At 42.5% G+C, this 13,118-nt stretch overlaps 1 protein-coding gene across 1 annotated transcript in view; it reads right to left on the bottom strand.

The window, feature by feature from the left end:
* Window positions 1-2,822: 2,822 nt before the first annotated feature.
* OTOA (otoancorin) overlaps window positions 2,823-13,118 on the bottom strand; it is a 30,114-nt gene continuing 19,818 nt past the window's right edge. Inside the window, exons 22-28 of the mRNA XM_071571082.1 lie at window positions 12,437-12,624; window positions 8,583-8,738; window positions 7,116-7,258; window positions 6,560-6,696; window positions 5,473-5,570; window positions 3,423-3,615; window positions 2,823-2,872 (exon numbers count right to left, since the gene is read on the bottom strand). Coding sequence (XP_071427183.1) covers window positions 2,823-2,872; window positions 3,423-3,615; window positions 5,473-5,570; window positions 6,560-6,696; window positions 7,116-7,258; window positions 8,583-8,738; window positions 12,437-12,624 — 965 coding nt within the window. The remainder of the gene's footprint in view (window positions 2,873-3,422; window positions 3,616-5,472; window positions 5,571-6,559; window positions 6,697-7,115; window positions 7,259-8,582; window positions 8,739-12,436; window positions 12,625-13,118) is intronic.

Below are 13,118 nucleotides of genomic sequence, written 5' to 3'. Positions count from 1 at the left end.
TGGGATTGATAAAAAACATTTCTATTTAAATAAATGTTGCAATCTACTGTTCACATGCAGAAAAGGAAACATGGTGGGAAATGCTGGAGTTTTACCATTGGAATTAGAGAAAGAGGTGCCAGGCAGTTTGCAGCAACCAGAGTTCTCTGCCTATAAAATGCAGAACTAAAGCATGTAGTATTATGTGTAATATCATGTCCCACTTGCCAGGGTTGGTTACAGGCAAAGGCAGCAGATTGCTGTAGGGGGACAGGAGGGGTGAGCAATGGCCATGATGCTCTCACTGCCTCTTTCGCCAATAACAAAGCCCTGAAAATCAGGTTGGCTCCTGCTGCTGCAGGAATTACAGAATCCACGGGACTGTGGGGGGAACTGTTATTCCCAAGAGCAGCAACAGCTTCCATTCCCCTTCCCCAGCAGCAGCAAAGCAGCAAGGCCCTTCCCTCCAGCTCTCCCTCTCACCCCACTCCTATTGCTTCCCCACCTGAGCAAAACTTCAATTCTGCCTTCAGGGCTGAGAATCCACATGTAATATTTGCCAGAAAGAAACACAAATAACAGTTTGAAAGGCATTTCCTACAGTACAGCCCTGAATCAAAAAGCTAAACTTTTCAGTCTGTGTGTTGCCTTTTTTAGTCTAAAAAAGGCTTTTGAAATGGCAAAATAGAAAACTGTACCATGAGTTCTTGGCATAAAATCATGTTGAACAACATCAAAATGTATTTTGACATGCAGAGGATTTTTAATATATCTTTTTTCACCATTGTTTAAAATACTGCGGTGTGGCAGGAGAAACTAACATTAGACATGTAAGCTGTATGTGGGTAAAACACAGGAAAATATCTATGGTTTATAATTGTGGGAAATGAGTTATTCTGGAGCTTGTGGAAAGTACTGGATTGACAGTCCTAGCAGTATGTAACCCAGTGAACAGTTTTCTCTTGGCATTCCCAGGTGTGCACTTCAGCCCTACCTGCAGTGAAAGGACTGTCTCCTGGTGAACATAAGCAGCTTTACACAGTGCATTTTGTCACACAAAATACTAAAATATTGTGTCACCACTTCTGTGTCGAACACAAACAGCCATGGGGAGCTACAACTTGTGCAGGTGCTTAAATCCTAAAAATGCATTATCACTTCTTATCTGAGCAGGATTTAAACCTGTAGCCCAGAAGTTATTTTATTGCAACAGCAGTTAACTTTTAGTGCAGTTCCCACTACATCACACAGAAGGATTGATCCTGTGCAGGGACTGCACACTCTGAGTAAAAGAAGAAAACCCAACAGATGGATACAGTGTGACCAAATTTGCCCATGTAGAGAGCACTGGGTACCAGACATCAGCCCCACTGGGCATTCAGGTTCCTCCCAAACACACAACCTCATCTTCCAGTGATTTTTTTCATGAGACAGATAAGCCATTTCCAGTTTTGAAATCTGAAGTACTTGGAGGGATGCTGGGATACTTGCTAATGGTAAAGGTATGGAAAGGAGATAATTCTCAGCATGATGGCAGATGAGGGTGTCCCTTTTAAAAATGTAACCACTTTGCACTCAGAAATCTCAGAGCCTCTTGACTCTACACTTCAAGCTGAGCTGAAACTCTTTTATCTCTAGTGTATCTTTTGTAAGCTCCAGGACACTGAAAAAAAACAAAGAAAAATATTAAGCCTTCTGACACACCTTGCTTTGCAGTATTAAAGGCTAAGTGGAATACTTAAGCATTTAGTTTGCTTAATTGGAATCTATACCTTCAGCCCACTGGTGCTCTCATTAAAATTTCGCCTCTCAAAATGTTAAAATCCAATGAAAGTTAATGGCAATATTCTTTTAAATAGAGACTGTCAAAGTGCTTTAGAATAAAGTCTTATAAATAGGCTGGAGCAGGAAAAACACAGATTAATACCAAGAACATGTTCCCACTAACAGTGCAGTAATGGATTGGTGTCACATGGAATTTTAAACATACTTTTGTTATGTTTGGCTTTACAATAAAGATAAGATAAAGTGCTTTCCTCTTGATTAAATTCAGAGATAGTCTAACAGAAGTACAAGACACCTTTGTAATACAGAAAAATTATCCAGGCATTGTTATCTCAATTCAAAGCAGGAAGAGGGTCCCACAGTCCTTCTTTACTGTTACAGGTGAACGATGCTTCTGTTATAAAGTTACCTCTTATTGAAAATATAACTTACCTCGAGATCAACAGCCAGGTTCAGAAAGGCAGGAGCAGTATAAACACAGCACACAACCAGATGCCAGAGCTGCTCAAACAAGGAGCACCTGGAAAGCAGGAACCATTCGTTATGTCTTGGTGTCACGCTACAGTTCAGGTCTAGTACAGTCTCATCTGCACCACCCCAAAGAGGGGCAGCAAATTCCAACAGCTCAATCCTGATTGCATTCAGCTGCTTAAAAGACATCACTGGTCAGAACTGTCACTTCCAGGTTAGCAGCCACAGCTCCAAAGAGAAGCATTTCATAGGGTGGTACTCCCTAGAGAAGGGAACAATGACCAAGAAGCTCAAGAATTCAGGTTATCTTTACCCAGAAAACTCCTCCCTTTGGCGTATCTCCAGAAGGAACAGGTAACTCTTGGGAGGGAGCTGGGCCGACAGCACCTCCCAGGTGCTTCTGGGAAGGTCTGCTTTAATTCCAGCAAGGACATCACAGGAATTTATTTCTCCTTACTCCTATTTTAGCACTTCAGCTTCACTCTCTCTTCTTCAACAGCTTATGTCTCACTGGTGTCACAGGAAGCAACACTATTTGCTGTCTGATAGGGGTAATTCTCATTATTGGCTTGACTGTGTGCCCCCTCTCATTGTAACCCATCCACTGACACTGCCAGCATAACTTGCCCAATATAAACTGCAACATGGAGAAGAGGTTAAACTTCTGAAGCACAGATGCTAACAGGCTTTAATTCCAAATAGGATGGGTACAGCAGGAAAAACTGTTCAGAGTCCTACAGTCTGGATAAAGATGCTAACCCACCCCAGCACTACCTGCTTTCCCACTTGCAGCTCTGCAGACGATGTTCTGCTGTAGGGAAAGGTTGTGCCCTGAAGGTCCAGAGATGGACAGCCCTGTCTTAAATCTGGGCAAAGAATGTGGGAAGGAAGGAGAGGGGAAAGCTCACTGTTTCAGACTCCATCTCACACAATTCTTAGCATGGTCTCAGACAGCTGCTGAAGCCACCTGACAGTCTTCCTCCATTACCTTGTGCTGTGGGTAAATCCAGCAACAAGCTGTCTGTTTGTCTTGCTCGGGCCTGTGACTTGAGGTGTGACTGAGAAAGCTGATCAGTGAATTCCCTGTATCCCACCTTCACAATGGAGGGCTGATCCTGGTGGATGCTGAGACACCCCACTGGTGTGTGCCCTTGCCCTGAGCAGGAGGAGGGTGTGACTGCACTCACCCCCTGGCTCTGGGGTCTGCACCTCCTGGGGGGACCCTGCACCGCTCTCCGTGTCCAGGGAACTGCTCCTGCCTCCGTCCAGTGCCAGCACCAGGCTCTGCAGCTGGGAGGGATCCAGGTGCTCCCGCTGGGATCCCGTAACCATGGCGGCATTTTCAGGGCCCAGGTTTGCTATTTGTTCTGGGGACAATGCCTGGCAGGAATAAAAGACAGAAAAATTGGTTTAGGCTGTCAATTACAGAAGGCAGGTAAGGAATCAGAAGTCAGGGCTGTCTTGCATCTGGAATGAGGGGCACTAATCTTCAACACTGTGTTGCTATAAAAGAGTTCAATGGAGCTTTAAAACGTCCTCTGTATTCATTTACTTCCCTGACCACTCATCTATATTTCTCTTTTCTCTTTGATGCTGAGAGCTGACAGCTTGAGGAGCTTTCTATGCCAGCACTGTATTGGACACTTTCTCAGTATATTGTATATTGAGTTTAATTTTCCAGCCATTTCTTTTCTGATTTCCTCAAAGACTGATGGCATCGTTCATCCTCCTGTGTTTTCATTTATTTCCTCTTACATCTGCTCCTGAGCAAACTCACTTGAACCTACATTTGACCTTTGATTACAGTTAGCAGTAGAGCAACGAGATGAAAAAACCCCATGCTTTAATCTCATTATTCAATTTGCTCTTTTAGATTGAAAATCTTCCCAGTTTGGTCATATTAAATTTAAAAATTAAACATGGCAATCATAATCTTACAGTAATTATATCACATAGCAATTAACCAGTGTGTAACGCCTGCATTATTGGGCATGTTGGATTGCTTTGATTCTAGCTAACATTCTGCAGTCACAAGCATTTTAACCCTCCTACACAACAAGCCTTTTTCCTGCACCAATTCTGCATCCAGGTTCTACTTTGGGAAGACAAAATTCCCCTCCTAAGTAGGTCAGATGATGGAGCAAATCTTTGCCCGTTTTTCATTGTCTGCCAAGTGGTGAGCTCATTTTAACTGAGCAAATTCATGTAAATACCTACAGGTCGAGACATTTTGAATTGAGCTGCCTCTTAACTCCCTTAAAATCCATAATACAATGCAATTTTTCATGAATAAAACCCTGAGAAATATATACAGCTGTAAAAGGAAGCCATACAAATCCTGTGTAAAAACAAAATCTGCTTTGAATCTTTCAAATACAGGAAACCCTTCCAAAAAGGTGCCCTGTTATTTGTTAAGCACTTTTTGTAGTATCATTACCACTCTTACTGACAGGAATGTATGCTGTTTGATAGAAACTCTACAAGATGCTATAGATCTGTTTTAAAAAGGAATAGTTTCACTACGGACATTTCAGGCTTATCTAAACTGTCAGTGGTTCTGTGCAGAACAGGAGTTTTTCTCTTTTATGGGAGCTGACACAGTTAACTATCTGTTTAGCTCATCTGCCCATAAGTACATTGCTTGCCTGAGCATCTGAGAGAGACCAGCCTAGGCAGAATATTAATCTTGTCACTGAGTCAAATAAAGTCTGGGGCAATGATCTCAAGATCCCTGTTCTAATTTCTGGTCCACATTCAGAACTGCTGTAATTAGATGTAATTCCTTCCCAATCTGTATCTGTCTGTACAATCTGTTTTGTCAGAGCTAACTCAGTAGAATCTGCCAGGTTTTAGGTTAATGAAACAGCTCCTACACCATCAGCAAGGAAATTTGTAGCCATTATAGCACCCTTGCAAACATTAATAAACAGAGAAGAAACCCCAGATTTGAATACCATGTTGGTAGAAAGAGAGTCTATTCCCTGCTTTCTGACCCTGGATCCTTGCTTTGTCTTTGGGATGCATTCTGAAGAATAAATAAACCTTGCCCAGCATGTTTCACCACAAGTACAGATGATACAGCTGAAAGTTAATGTTTCAGACCCTTGATGGTCTCACTTAACAGACCATAGAAAAATTTTTTCCAAAATCTAAACCCGATAAATCAGTGCTGCAGTTTATTTATACTAGAGTAAAAATGATAAAAATTTAGTCACTTCTTCATAATAGAGCTCTTACCTGGAAAATTTCAGGAGGGATATGTCTTACTGCTGCTGGCTGGAAATATGGCATCAAGCTTTTATCAAATGCTTTTAATTCATCCTCAGTCAAACCACCTAAAAAACCCCAAACCACAGGAACAAAACTCAGTTAATGTCCTTTTTATTAGATTTATATTTTAATCTAATCAAATTTTAAGCATTTATACAAAATACCTAATAAATGGTTTATTCCAGGGCGTTATAGAGAGAGATACTGGTTCTTCTTTTGTCTTCTTTCTTTCCTTATCTTCCTATATTACAAATCATCTGACCTTAACCATTCTATGGAATGTACTCTACCCAAGTTATTTTATCTTGGAAAAGAGAATGATAAAAGTCAATACAATAATATACAGTGCTAGGGAATGGTTGTTCACAGGCTCTCCTCAATACAATAATATACAGTGCTATTAGGGAATGGTTCTTTACAGGCTCTCCTGATGCAAGAATTGGGAGCACAGTCATGCCCTGGGAGTTACTTCTTCACCCATTAGGTAGTTCCAGTGTGGAATCATTGCTGCAGGCATTGGGGATGCTAAAATTTATGGGAGTTCAATGTGCAGTTAAACAATCACAGGGAAACAAATCCATGAACAGAATGGTGTGTGACCTCTGGCTCAGGAAGCCTCTGAGGCTGTGAGAGCCCTCTGGAGAAGTGTCCCTGGAGGCCAATGCTGCCCTTTTGCTCCTCCCTGGGCAGCCCATTCTTCCCACTGCTGGAGTCAGGATGCTCAGCCAGCACTGCTCCGACCCAATCCAGCCACTCCTGTGGCACTCTGGTGCACAAGGAGGGAGTGGGTCTGGAATCCTAGTTGGTTTTCCTTCCTTGATTTACCCTTTCTGACTTACAGGACCCAAGTGATTTCAGGTTGTGCTTCCCAAGGTCAGTTTGACCCTATGGAGAATCCCATGACTCCTCCTGGATTCCTGAATGTCCATCCCTGCAGGGGACTCCTCTCTGTCTTTTGCCAGTCTAGAAAAATTCACTGCTACAGGAACCTGCCTGTTAATGCTCAATAACAATAGTTCACAGCCAACACCATCTGCAGCCTGAATTCTGTTACCTGCTATAGTCCCAATTTCCTGTAAAACAGAGCCATTCCAGCTGGCAGCAGCACCAAACACAGACTCTGCCATCTTCTTAAACTGCCTCAGGACTGGGGTGCTACACAACAACTGGCCAATTCTTGCAACCACAGCACTGCAAAAGGCAACAAGGTCAATGTTACATCCTGCAGTCACATGCAGTGCTAAATGTGCCTGGAATATACTTGGTCTGCTGTGAGGTGACTGTTAAACCCATTTTCAACTTAAAATACAGGTACACAAATTGCATACAAATGTTTAAGGCTGTATGCAAAAACCTGGATTTCTCAATACAATACTTATTGGGATATAAATACTTATGGGACATAAATGGCAGAGGAAACCTAAAATAGAACATGTTTTAAACAACTGCTGTACACCTTCTACAACAGTTACTGTCTTTGTAAAAACATTTAAAATGAAAATAGGATCCTTTGGACTGGGCTCTGAAAATCTTGACAGAACAAAAAGGGCACAATAAATTTTGTCAATAGAGATACTAATAAATATTTCATCAAGTATAAAATGCAGTACCTGAATTCAGCAATCCTTATGGACATGATTTCTGTGGAGTTCAAAGCACAGAGAATAGTTCCTAATCCAACTAAATCAAAGCTTTTTAGTGTGCTGATGGTCTGGCCAGAGTCTTCTAGAAAACCTTCTAAAATAGATCTTGCCTACAAAAGCAGTAAGACAGAATGTATGAACAGAGTAAATATAATGGAAGGTTTTGTTACCAGCAGCTTAAGATCTTACCAGAAGCTCTGGAGCACAAATATATATCCCAAGCCTCCCCAGTGCATGGCCATGGCCTTCAGGAGGAGCACTGTCACCACCCACACATGACTCTTAAACAGGGCACTGCTACACAACCACTTCAAACTGCAAATGGTATGAAAACACCCTGTACCTCCTCTGCCAGGTGACAAGGAAACCCTTCACTAGGAGAAATGGGAATTGGATTGCCCAGCAGAAACACCCAAATCAGTTAAATTGCTAGAAGAAAACATCAAATACTGATGGGATCAATATGTAGTTTTATTTGTTTTAAGACTCAGGTTGCCTTGTCTTATTTAAGTGTCAGTAGCAATCTCTCTTTAGGATTAATTTTCAGATATGAGAGGGATGTTGACTTGCAAGCCAAAGTAACTTAGAATTGTGCTCATTCTAAACTAACAATTTAAAATTTGTGAGTCTAGCTCAAGCCTGTCACCAAGGCATCCTCCAAAGTCAGTGAAAGAAACAAGCATCTTCCAAGATTTCCTGCTGAGCCTCAAATAACCAGTTTAAAGTAGCTGCCTGACTTTTAGATGACTGAAGTTAGGAAGGATCTCTTAACTAGCTGTTCTTACTGACAGCAGGAAACCTCAAAAGCAAACTAATACTGTGTAAAATCCTCCCAAAGTCCTTCCCTTGGGTGGTGGTCTTCAGAACAAGAATCTATTAGAGAGATTTGTGATATTCTGCCCAAGCTGCCACCATGCCAGTGTCTGTGCAAGCAGAACCCTGATGGTGTGGGCCAGAGGCAGAGACACGTTGCCAACTAGACACAGAGATAAAAGCTTTAACTTTCACTATGACAGTCCCACTGACATGACTAGAAGTTATTCAAAAGGAAGATGAGAGGAGCATGTTTGCTACTAACAGGCAATGGGTGCTGGGGTTGGGAGCACATCCCTCTGCAGTGATCACTGTAGTTGGGAGGACTGGTGTGTCCCACAGCAGTGACCATTGCAGGGCCAGTGTGAGAGGAGCTGCTGACCCACTGCTTAGTGGGCAAGTGCCAAAGAACACACTGTCAGCACCCCAGTTACAGAGACTGATGTCCTCAGGGCAGCCAGGCACACACAGTGCTGACCCACCTGCCCACCCTCACTGCAGAAAGGCAGCAGGGAGCAGTGTGGATCTCTGGATCTGTTTCCTGGGCCATTCCAGGACTTCAGTCCCAAAGGGTGTGAATGCAGAGCCCTTCACCAGGAGAACATTCAATGAGACACTGACCTGGATAAAAGTCCACTCAGTTTGCTGACTGAGAACAGAAACGGTGTCGATGGAATGCAGATCCAGCTCCCAGATTTCGTGCTCGGTGAGTGCCAGAGCAATGCGACCCAGGGAAACCACGTGGTAACTCCTCCAGGCTGGCAGAGATCCCCAGACCTTGGGAAGAGATGCACTGATGTCTGTAAGGCCATGAAGAGTCTTCCTCCTTACACACCATTCTCAAACCCCTTGGTTTGGAAGTCCCAAACCTGCAGTATTCCTCTTTGCACACGAAATGAGGAGCTCAGGTATTGTGAAGGTTTTTGAGGTTCTACACCAATAACAGTTTATCTAAAAACGCTGCATTTTTTACAGCCTGGGCTTGTGGATAAGTCAGAACAGGCACTAATAGAAATGTGGCTGTAGGAGCAAACCCTCTAAAACCAATAAAGACAGGGATCTGTGCCTAGATCCACACTGTTACACTGCTACCACAAAAGCAGTTTCTGGACTATCCAGGCTTCTACCCAGCTGCAATTGCTCCAGGGGCCTGACTTTAAACTGCTTTTGTGCCCAGTCACCCTGGCTCAGTCACTGACAAGGAAAGCAGAAATCAAAGCAGAGAATTGGGTAATACACACAAATAGCAGTTCCCAACGTTCTGATTTCTCATTTGCGTTCACACAATATTAAAATAAAAAATTATTTAACTGTGTTAGTACAGATACAGTTACATTTGTAAAGCTTTGCGAAAAAGCAAAGAAATAAGCAGGGGCATGTCTAAATCAGCACCAATGTATTTAAACTGACAAGTTCCCCTGCTTTTAACTTTATCTGTGGTAAAATTACAGTGATTGAAAAGCTGTCACAGATCAGCCCTAAGGAAATTTTGGTTTCAGGAAAAGGTCTGTCTGAATAAAGAATAAGAAAAATCCATCAAGAGCAGAATTTTCAGGGACCAGAACTGTCAGTTACATTTAGCTGGCAATGACAGTAGACAGTAGGCAGTGGTCAGAGTCTCTCTGGATGTGGCCAATTGCCTGTACAGAAAAAGGCACAGGGTTTTGGCTGGAGGAAGTGACTTGAACAAGATAGGCATACCTCAAAAAGACAAAAAAGTTCACTTTAAAGGTCTCATATGCTTCAGCAGCTTCTGCTTTATGTCAGTCAGTACACGACAGTTTTCTAGTATAAGACAGTGCTTCTAAGTCCACTTAGAAAATTAAAACTAAAAGCCCAGTGCTGGGCTAAGCTGGCTGTTCATGCTGTCTGATTCATGGTAAAATATTTACTCCATTTTCAGGATAGCTACAATTTAAGTTTTGTTCAAAAAATTAGAAAGGACAAAGCTAGTAAGGACTGGATGAAGGATATCTAAACAATATTTGCACCTTCAGGTACGTAACAAGCTGTACAACCTCCATAAAACAGAGAACTAGGGCTCTGGAATCTGGATCCTTGGAAGGAAATACTCCTAACACAGCGTTGCCAAGGTGCATATCCAACCCAGAACAGCCTCAGGGCTGCCGAGGTGCTTTTCCCAACTGTGACCCTCAGGTTAAGGATTTGTTTAAAAGAAGCACTGCTGGACCTGTGTCTCCAGACTGAGTTTCCATCAGGTCTTTTATGCTGATTTTACAATGTCATAAAGCAACAGAAAAAGGACCTAAGCCTGGGAAGTGTCAATCTTTTCCAAAGAAAACAGACAGTAAAAAGCCTCAGCCCAATTCTAAAGCTCTTAATTCTCTAGCTTAAGAGATACATGAAACACATGCAGGAAAAGGTGTCCTGTGTCTATCTGCTGATCTAGGCCATCAACTGCAGAATTTGAAGTACTTCATAAATAGGATTATCTGACAGTGCTGGGTGAAATCTCAGGCATAACAACATAAATAACACAAGACATGAAACTGCAATGCTCCTTTGTGCCCCTTCACCTGGACCCACAGATCCATCCAGATGTCTCTAGTGTAGGGCTGGGAGACCTTCCACTTACAAGTCAGCCAAGCTTCTGACTTTCATTAAGACACACTCTGATAACGAGACTTCTTGAATTAGTTTGGAACAATGAGTAGTGTGCAGTTTCTTTTAGGGGAAATCAATCAATTTAGGAGAAATTAAAGCAGACTTAATGAAACCTTTAATCAAAGATGCCCTTTAGTTAATAACATAACACCATCTTATGCACATGATTTCAAAGAGCTTTGCCTGTGCTGTCTGATTTCTCATTCAGTGTAACACCATGTTGCATTCTGCAAATTAATATATAGGATGTCTGCCTTTGTCTAACAGCAATCTCTCTTAAAAACACCTACACAGAGAATATCCTTCCAGTCAGTGCACTACAGACCTGTGTACCTTTGAACTGAATAAAGCCAGAATTGAGTGTATTAACCTCATTGGCAATTTCCCTACAACAGATAGTACTCTGTAAGTACAACATGTTGCACTGCTGTAAAATATTTTAGTTCCCACAATCTTGGGGGAGCACTGCTTTTATTTTCTCCTAGGATGACATTCCCCCCCCTTTTCCTACCCACATATCTCCATGCTTACAGAGGGAAGCTGTCCCAGAAGGATGCATTTGATGCAGTGGGCTGTTGTGCTACTGCACCAAGGCAGCAGAGATACAACTGCAGAGTCACCATCTGCTTCTGGAATCTGGTCAGTGCCACTTCTCTTTGAGCACCTGCAGTTCTGCTGCTTTAAAAGCTGAGCTTCACTGCTAAAAATTGCATTGTTGGCCTCATCTACCCCAAATCCATGCTCAGCTCCTCTACTGTGGCTGCAGCTGCTGGTTGAAGGAGATGCTGCCCAGGCTCCTGCTTTCCTCCAGAAGTCACAGCCTTTGATCTCCCACCCTCTGCACTTGTACTACTTGCAGCCAACAGCACTTGTAGATGCTCCCCAACCTCATTCTGTCAGAATGATCTGATGGAACTTAAAAAGGACTTTTAAAACGTTGGATCATTTTGACAGAAAGGGATTACAGAGTGGCCGTGCAGAGATGGAAGCAGAGTGCAGATAACCTCCAGCAGATGCTGGTGACAGGAAGCTGAAGGAAGACAGGCTGGGGATGGGAACCTCTTCACCTCTGGGTCCTCTGCAACCAAAACAACTCATCTTAGTGCACCCTGAGGCTCTTCCTTGCTGAACCAAAAGCAGGTCTGGGACACTGTGTGTTCCCTGGCAGGGCAGGAGGTCACCCCAGTGAGAAGTGCAATGGCAACAACAGGGATGGAGCAAGGTCTGACCTCTCCCAGCCCAGAGCTGGCTCAGGCAGGGCTGCTCAGAGCCCACACTGTGTGATGCTCTGCCCCAGGCACAGGCACTGTCCTGACTGTGCTCCCAGGAAAGACACACTAAAGGCAGGTCGAGTCTTTTCCTCCCTAAAATTTCCCACTGATGGGTCTGTCTGTCCCTGCCTGTGACAAGAAGGTGGGAGAACAAGCTTTACTCTGCTAATAACAGGGTCTTTCAGTCAGTTTGGTTTTATACCACTGTAAACTATATTTAACATCAACGCAGACAGTTTAACATGCCAAGCTCAATCCTCAGCAGGGCAATCAACAGCCCAGAGTGCTGCTTGCTGACTTTTCTTTTATGAAAGAAAAGTGAGAAGCAAGCTGAAAAGCAATTCAAAAGTAAAAACATTTAACTTTTCCAGCTGCCAGTAACTCAGAACTACTTGCCTGTTGACTCTAAAGCAAGGGCAATAGTCCTCTATCACCATCTCATATTATTTTTCCAATAAGCCATAGGTATTCTTGCAGCAGCAGTGACATTGACATAGCACAGTTATTTTAGAACTGCATAGTTCAATAACAGCAAATGAAATTACAGATTTAATATCCCTTCACAGACAGTATAGTTACCTGCTTGGCTTTTTCCTTCAAGGCAATAAGCTGGGAGTTGTTAAAACCTGAGACAGTCCCAAGAAGTTCCACATTTTTGTCAAAAGTCCCTGAGTCCATGCATTTCAGTTCCTGAACTGACCAAAATACATTTGCTTCTGCTAATTTAATTATTTCATCTGAAGAAGGAGCTCTAGTTCCCAAGCAATCTGAAAAAAAAAAGTCAAACAGCTGGAGTTTTCTTCAAGGAAACTGAAAAAAAACCCCAAAACAATATAGATGTATGAGAGAAACAGGCTGTGAATTAACTGCAGCTGATGTGATACTGATTAATTAATTGTTTTGTAATTAAATATTTTTAAAGTATTTACCTTGTTAATGTCCTGGATATAAAACTAAAATTTGCCTAACTTGCAAGAATTTGGTTATATTCTTTATACTCCAAAGGCAGTGCATGCTGGACAAGAAAACAACAGACATGGATTTCAGAACAGTTATAATGCAGGAGGCCACAATAAAACCAAATTCTGGATGTGTTCAAAGAGAATAACCAGCATATTGCAAGTTTCTTCAAGTCTAATTCCCTAAAGGCATCAAATCTCAAGCCAGAGCTTATTCCAAGGTAAACCCACTGCTTCAGTGAGAGTGAAATGCACATCTTTGGGATGGCCCTGGTGGGAGTCTCCATAAATTCACCAAAAAC

This window comes from Pithys albifrons, chromosome 16 (genome assembly GCF_047495875.1).
Source record: "Pithys albifrons albifrons isolate INPA30051 chromosome 16, PitAlb_v1, whole genome shotgun sequence".
Lineage (NCBI taxonomy): Eukaryota > Metazoa > Chordata > Aves > Passeriformes > Thamnophilidae > Pithys > Pithys albifrons.
This window is presented reverse-complemented; position numbering and strand designations above follow the sequence as displayed.